Source organism: Adiantum capillus-veneris, chromosome 5, assembly GCF_014529385.1.
Source record: "Adiantum capillus-veneris isolate H3 chromosome 5, ASM1452938v2, whole genome shotgun sequence".
NCBI lineage: Eukaryota > Viridiplantae > Streptophyta > Polypodiopsida > Polypodiales > Pteridaceae > Adiantum > Adiantum capillus-veneris.
The window spans coordinates 165,229,479-165,237,159 of record NC_140935.1 but is presented as its reverse complement, the minus strand read 5'-3'; the positions used below and the strand labels follow the sequence as shown (position 1 = coordinate 165,237,159).

General features: G+C 44.2%; 1 protein-coding gene across 5 annotated transcripts in view; it reads left to right on the top strand.

Annotated features, from left to right (window-relative positions):
- The first annotated feature begins 701 nt into the window (after positions 1-701).
- LOC147458496 (uncharacterized) overlaps positions 702-7,681 on the top strand; it is a 58,298-nt gene continuing 51,318 nt past the window's right edge. For 3 of the 5 annotated variants that reach the window (XR_015188239.1, XR_015188236.1, XR_015188238.1), the window contains exons 1-2: positions 702-2,548; positions 2,886-2,991. Coding sequence is in view for 1 of the 5 variants with exons in the window: in XM_086513139.1 (XP_086369265.1) it covers positions 780-2,516 (1,737 nt within the window). In the remaining 4 variants the exon portion in view is untranslated. Of the gene's footprint in view, positions 2,549-2,885; positions 3,094-3,150; positions 3,297-7,681 lie in introns of those variants that run through there. The other 2 variants (XR_015188237.1, XM_086513139.1) reach the window with 2 other exon arrangements.

The window sequence follows — 7,681 nt, the reverse complement described above, 5'->3', positions numbered from 1 at the left end:
GCACTCCAATAATATGTTGGTCCTAACCCTAGCTCACCCGCAAGAAAATTTCTACATCCAATAAAAACGCGACATACAAGCATCCCTTTCTATCTTGCCACGAACATAACAACCATTTTATTTTTTTTGTCAAAAAACAAAAACCCACTCCTTTTTCATTAGCAAAAAGGGAAACCATCACTAAGGCCTCCCCCTTTGGGCATGCCAAAAAAATAATCTATCATTATTGAGAAAATTACCAAATTACCTCTCTAATTTGCGGAAATTCCTTCAAATTCAAAAATTCCCAGTATACCCCTCATATTTTGTCAAAAATTCCCAAAATGCCCTTCAAATTTTCCAAAATTCCCAAAATACCCCTGATTGTGAGAGTAAATTTATCCAAAAATTTAAACAATTGTAGCTTTTCATAAGAAGACTGATTGTCTATAAATACAAGATACTAAAACTAGGATTTGAGCTGGTTATGTAGGCTTTGGAGATGAATTGCTTCATTATTTTTAGACATAATTGTCTTTTTTTGGGAGGTAATTGTGACAAATTACATGCTAAGCACTAAAAAAACGGATAGACGTTGTCAAAATAGAATAAAGATTAGGAAATCATGAACAATCCAGCTAAAATAGATACAAGGGTATTTTGGGAATTTTTGAAATTTGAGGGGTATTTTGGTAATTTTCCCATCATTTTTCACTCCTTTTGGGGCAGGCCAAAAAACGACCTGAGCTCGTAAGGAATGCAGTAGAAACCCCAGCAAAACCCTTGACGTATCTTAGAGCATGGGGTTTTCGCTTCTTCCACGCAGAGCGATGGCGAGGCGTGGCTTGCTTGCGGCGCTGCTGGGTCGTTCTCAAGCCGAGGGCTACTCCGAGGTTCCATTTAAACTCTTGACACGAAGCTTCAGCAACAAGCTCTTTGTGGGCGGCCTCTCCTTCCGCACGGATGAGGATGCCGTTAGGCGGGCGTTTTCTCAGCATGGTGAAGTGGTAGAGGTGAAGCTTATAAGTGATCGAGAGACAGGTCGCCCAAAGGGCTTTGGTTTTGTCACATTCGAGTCTGAAGCAGATGCAGAAACGGCCCGCTCTAAAATGACTGGGCAGCTTCTTGATGGGCGGGTGATTAGGGTTGATAAAGCCACCTCTTCACGTCCTCCGCTCCCCTCTTCTGGCTTCAGTACTGGCTCGAACTCTGCCTCGGTGGGTGGGAGCTTTAGCTCTCCTATGTCATCTTCTCTGCCCCCTGTTGCAGAGGATTGGGGCGCCATTCCCAGCAACATAGTTGACCTCGGAGCTGGGGCTTCTCCCACTACTGCTGCACCTCCAAGCAATGGATTTGGTGTTGATATATCTAAGCCCTTTGACAGCAGTTCATTTGGTCAAGCTGCTGCATCTTGGCCAGCAAGTACGCCTGCCCCACCAAGCAGTACCACTACGTCTTCTTGGGGCCCCATTCCCGGCAACATAGTTGACCTTGGAGCTGGGGCTTCTCCTACTGCTGCTGCACTTCCAAGCAATGGATTTGGTCTTGATACATCTAAGCCCTTTGACAGCAATTCATTTGGCCAAGCTGCTGCGTCTTGGCCAGCAAGTACGCCTGCCCCAGTGAGCAGTACCACTACTTTGTCAAGCACAATTTGTACTACAGCGAGTGCAAATTCATCCTGGGTCAATACAAGTATCCCTAGCAGTGAAGCTATCCCTGCGGCCACCATTATTGAGAGCAATACCACAACTGTTTCCAGTAACACAGGGACAGTTACCAACAGTGCTTCTTCTGGAGCTGCATATTCTAGTAAGCCTCTCGAATCGACTGCAGTAGCAGGTGTTCCCCCTACTACCCTGACTACACCTGCCCCAAGTGCGCCTTCTGCACATCCCTTGAGCAGCCCTGCTCTAACGAGCTCTGGAAGTTTTGATTTTTCCAACTTCTCTTTTAATAGCAGTTCTTACAGAGATAACGATCCTCCCTTACCTCGGAGAAGACCACGTCCGAGGCCACGCCCCGCTACACAGACAATGTCTTCTGATTTCAACTCAAGCACTGCGTCCTTATTGGAAACAAGGTCCCCATTTGGTAGTAACAATCAGTTTGCTGAGACTAGTATTCCCAAGCCAAAAGGAACGGAGATGGATTTTGGCCTGCTGAACATAATAGCTCCATCTCCACCGGGAATGAGGCCGCAAGGTGTTTTTGATGTTTACTTACCAGATGACCTCCCAGAAATTCCTCCTCCCGAGCCGAAGCCAAAGCCTAAACCAATGTCTCTGTCCATGTTTCCTCATAGACAGCTTCCTGATTTGGATCTCCCTTACCACACACCAGAGGCAGACAACTGGTCAGAGATCGGCAAGGATCCGCCCAAGTATGATCTTTCGACCTTGTTCCCGTCGATGGGCGAACTTATAAAGAAAGACAAAGAGTTTCATTGGGATCCTTTTGATTTTGATCCGGACTTTAAGCTGCCACCAGAAGAGAAAGTTATTATAATTGATTCAGACTATGACGATCCTATGTAGACCAATGATCATTGTCATACAGCTTATCTCATGTAAGGGTTCTTGTTTTATTTGAGTTATTTCGCAGGCATTATGTTTATTAAAGGACCAGAATACTCTTTATGGGGAAGATTATCTGATGCTGTCCTATCTGCACACCTTTAGTTTTTTATTTGGTTCGTCTGTAAATTTTCGTGCTTGGGGATGCCTTTTAGCTTCCACCTGTAGTCTTAGTTGCTTTATTTTTGGAGCTTGTCATCAGTGGAGGTGGAAACAAAAGAAGCAGAATACGAGTCAATGGGCGACCATGCACTTCTCTGTGGAATTGTTTGGTTGCCACATTGATAATTAGTAATTACCTATGCCTTAGTCAAATCCCTTTATTTACAGATGTGTGTGGCATGCCGACGATTCTACATAATTCAACCTGAGCACGATGTTAAGGCTGCCTGGTCATGCAGATGACTTCAAAACTTATATTCGAGACAAGGATGAGGTTTTTTCTGTCCTTCCCATGTAGTATTCTCCTAGTTTAAATTTCAATTGTCTTGTCATTGGTGTGTTTATGGAATGAAAGAAATTCAATCAAACATCCCAATCAGCTTGCGAGCTCGATCATAACTATTGAAATTACGTATCTTGCCTTACATTGCAGAATTACTTATAATAGTGGCAGAGTGCGTTTGAGGTTCAGTAACTCTCTAGGTCATAGTTTGCATTCCTGGAACGAGTCGCTTGTCTTAGCGGTGCTTTTTTCTTCCCTCTCGTTCTTCCTGTTTTTGACAATTTTTTGTGATACCTTGTACTAATGGTCTTGAGAAAAGTATAATTATTTGGTTTTGTACGATAATGAAATAAAGGATTTGCATTAGCTGTTTAAAACCTTATGCTGTGTTCTTTGGAATCGTGAATAAGTTCTAATTATAGATTTTCTTCTCATGAAAACTTTGGACTGATTTGCAGCAAGATCTTTGATTCATAGTAACAGGGAACAGGCTGATGTTCTGAAACAGCGTTCTGGATGGGTCTGGGAACGGAACGCCGTTTCTGAACGGGGTGTAACCGGAATGGTGGTCTGGAACAGGGCAGAACAGGAAAAAGTAGCCATTTGGGGGACATATTTGGGGCTGGGGCAGAGTTGGGTTTGTTTGGGACCAGATTTGGGGCTAAGCTGAATGGATGCAATTCAAGATTTTCTTTAATTGCCCGTTCCGGCCCCGTTCCCATTCCGGTCCTCCCTCCTCCCCCCGTTCTTGTCCCCTTTCGGACCCTCCCGTCCCGTTCCTTGTTCCCTTTCCGGGTAACTTTGCATTGATTTCTTGCACTGGTTTGTAGTCTTTTAAGTCTGAAGGGATAGATTGGTTTAATATTCGCTTGTTTTCACTTGGTAAAGCATATAACGACATGCCTTTCTTTTGAGCTTTAGGCAACTCATGTCGACAATTGTTGTTGAGACATGGTGCCCCACACCCTTTATAGTTGTAGTCCTTGTTTTCTTGGAGGCTCATCATATAGCTGGGGTGCTGTTCAATGCATTTGAGAAGACATGGTGAAGGGCATGCTAGCTTTGTAATGATGTGTTTGCATTGTAGCCACCTTGGTGTGCCTAGTTTAAATTGCCACATCTAGTAAATAAAAGAGAGGCAATCCAGTGATTGTGAGATGCAATTTAGAGCTTATTTGAGTGATTATTCGAGCCCTGGTAGTATCATTATAGGATTATTGCAATAGTGTAAGGCTTAGACAGTGATGATGAGAGAGAAGCTGAGGTGGACAATCTTAAGGACCACTTTGTGGTTGGAGACACAAAGATAATTGAAATCTACACACTTAGCAACACTGTTAGTACTTCAAGAGAGAAAGAGAAAGAATCCAGGTGAGAGACACGGAGTGGCGGAGTTCCATCCCTAGATGGCACTGGCCCTAAAGATTGGCGCCTCTTGATAATTGAAATCTACACACTTAGCAACACTTTTAGTACTTCAAGAGAGAAAGAGAGAGAATCCAGGTGAGACACGGAGTGGCGGAGTTCCACCCCTAGATGGCACTGGCCCTAAAGACTGGCGCCTCAAGAGAGAAAGAGAGAGAATCCAGGTGAGACACGGAGTGGCGGAGTTCCACCCCTAGATGGCCCTGGCCCTAAAGACTGGCGCCTCTTTTGGTATTTCTTTATTACTACTTCAGCAAGGTACATGTCTTGGAGCTCTCTTGTGCTTCTTCACACGGTAAAATGCCAGAGAGACTCTTGTTTACATATTTAAAGACCCTTGGCCAGAAAGGTACAAGTCTCGGAGCTCTCCTCTGCTTCTTCACACGGTAAGATGCCAGAGAGACTCTTGTATACATTTTCAAAGAGCCTTGGCCCATAATCAATAGCTGTAGCATGAAAAGTATCAATTCTAAAAGCATTTGGTCCCAAAAGCAGGCGCCCCAAGGGTTCTCCGTACATTGCTACCTCGTGACCCGTCCTCAACGCAAAGTGCGGAAGGTCGGTACAACATGCCACATCATCAACCTTCACGTAATTTTTGGAGGGTGTGTGTGTGTCTGCTGCGGCGAGAGTTTATAAGTTGTTGAGGGCTAGGATTTTTACACTTAACCCATTTATTATTTGGGCCACTCGATGGAGGTCTGCAAGTTGGTAAACCTTTTGTGCTTCTCCTTCTTCTGCTAGGGTTTAGGCCTCTTGATTGGGATTTGCTTAGCTCAATCAAGTTAGTTTAAAACCAGAAAGTCATTCTGAGACTCCATTAATATTTCTCGTGCAATACGGAAGATCATAGATGCAAGTACAGGACATAAAGAGAAGAATGTGGGCACAACATAGAGGATTCTGGCTCTAACAAAGATATTGGCATGGACCACCTTTCTAAGGAGAGAGAGAATCTGTGAGTGGCAAAACAAATGCTGTAACAAACTTGGACACCCCAAGTCAAGATTTTACCATTACACAGTAGAGATTCACTTCAAAACAATTCACAAAAGACGACACGACCCGTCGTAGTTTCGTGCCAAGAGGTATTGGTCCCAAAGACTGGCGCCCCTTTGGGTATTTCTATTTATATTAATCTGTGTGCAAAGTACAAGAGAGTTTGCGGGTACTCACTCTCAGACTCTGCGTCTAGATGCTCTGAGGAGTGAGTCCAAAGGACTTATTTATTCTCACAAGGTGTAAGGTGCAATGGAAGTGAATGTTGGACTTTGCTCAAGATGAGGGCTCCGAACTGTGCTCAAGGGTTCCTTTTACTTACAGAAGGGAGAGCCTTCCGTTCCTTTAACGAGAGTGCAAATGATCATAATTAAAGTGAATGACACTGTGAATGAAGGTGCTGAGAGAGAGAGAGAGAGAGATAGAGAGAGAGAGAGAGAGAGAGAGAGAGAGAGAGAGAGAGAGAGAGAGAGTGAGTAAGACACCAGAATGTTGTCAAACCCTCCTCCAAGGGCCCCCCTCTCTATGGCGCGAGAGGTCTTTGCTATTGATTGCACAAATCTGGTACAATGGTCTAGATGCAATGGACTTGCCAAAGATTTCGACGACAATGATGACGACGACGAGACGGGTTGAAAACTGAAAACGCTAGGGGCTGAAATCTGCAAATCTACTAACTATTGAAATCTGACACTGTGTCGGCGATGGTGACGATGTGACAACGATGCGCTGAAAATGCAGATGCTGAAATCTGCAAACAGCGGGCTGAAACTGAAAACGCTGGTTGATCTGACCGTGTGGCGAGGATCTGCTGCTGGTAGGTGAGATCTGCGAGGTTTGGGATTGTAACTGCGGAGTCTAAGTGCTGAAAACAGAAAACGCTGAAGTGACTGGGCTGAATTCTCGCCAAAAACTGCAAAACGCTAGGTAGTGTTGCAAACTGGAAACACTAGGAGACTGCAGCAGAAACGCTATGCTGATCTGCTATCTGAAAACGCTAGCTGATGAAGTCTGGAAACGTTGGCTGATCTGGGAACTCCACAAACGTTAGGTTGGTCTTGATGGCTGAAAACGCTAGGGAGTTCTGTAGATCTTGCCTAGAAGGTGCACTGCAAGTGTAGGAACTTTTGCTGCCTCTTCTGCCAAAAAGTGCTAGCGCGCTAGGTTTCTTTTATAGAGCTTAGCAAATTTGCCCTACCCAATTTCCCTACAAAGTCATTTATTAATAATAAGTCCTAAAAATGGATAAAATAGGGAAAATGGGTTCTGTGCACTGTAAACTGATCATGCTGTGTGCAACCAGAGGATATGCAACTACTCTAAGTCCCTGGACATGCATGGCCTACGCACAGGGTCACAAAGGTGCCAGAACACTTTTTAAGCTGACTTGAACCTTGGACCTGAAGTAGCTTGTCCACATGCACATGGGGTTAGATGTGCACGTGACACAAGGGATGCCCAAAAGCAGAGCCCCCAAACATAAACTCAAAGGTTTCGCAAACTCAAAAGCAACTGTAATCAAAAGCTACCAAATTCAGCCAACGCAATTTTTGTACGCTACCCTGTCAGCATTTCAACGGAATTTGCAGAGATCCATACGACACTACCACGTCAGCCTGTCGACATGTTTTTCGGGGCTTGTATTGTTGCCACGTCGCATTTCTGTCGCAGGACGTGTGTGTGTCTATATCCGAGGGCGTGCCACGTCACCGGTTTGTGACATACCCCCCTCTTGAAAGAATTGTTATCGCCCTCGATTACGCTTGCAAAACAAACAGAGGCCATAAACTATCTTAATAGAATCTAATTGTTAGTACCGACGCACTAGACACAACACATCTAACACTTGTACAAGACGACAGTCACATCACCGGACATCACAGGACATCACTTGACATCACATGACAAATTACAGACAAATTCATTCCAAATCTCAGACCACGACCAATCAACAACGTATTTAGTAATCGCATCTAGATCCATTCGGGACCTCACGGATGCCCGATTAACTAATCCTTATTGCAATCATGTCTATAGAGATTTATGAGACCTAAATGCTGCAATCATTTCGTCTTTCAGTTCTTGCACTCAAACAAGTCAAGTACAAATCAATCATTTTAATTTTTGGGAATTCCAGTTATAAAGTCATACAAAAGAATACTACTCAACCCTTTAGTATCCCTGAAACCCAAAGGGGACATCAGTGACTATTCAAAATCCGGTTAATCCGTTGACAAAGGAGCTGAGTGACTCCCAT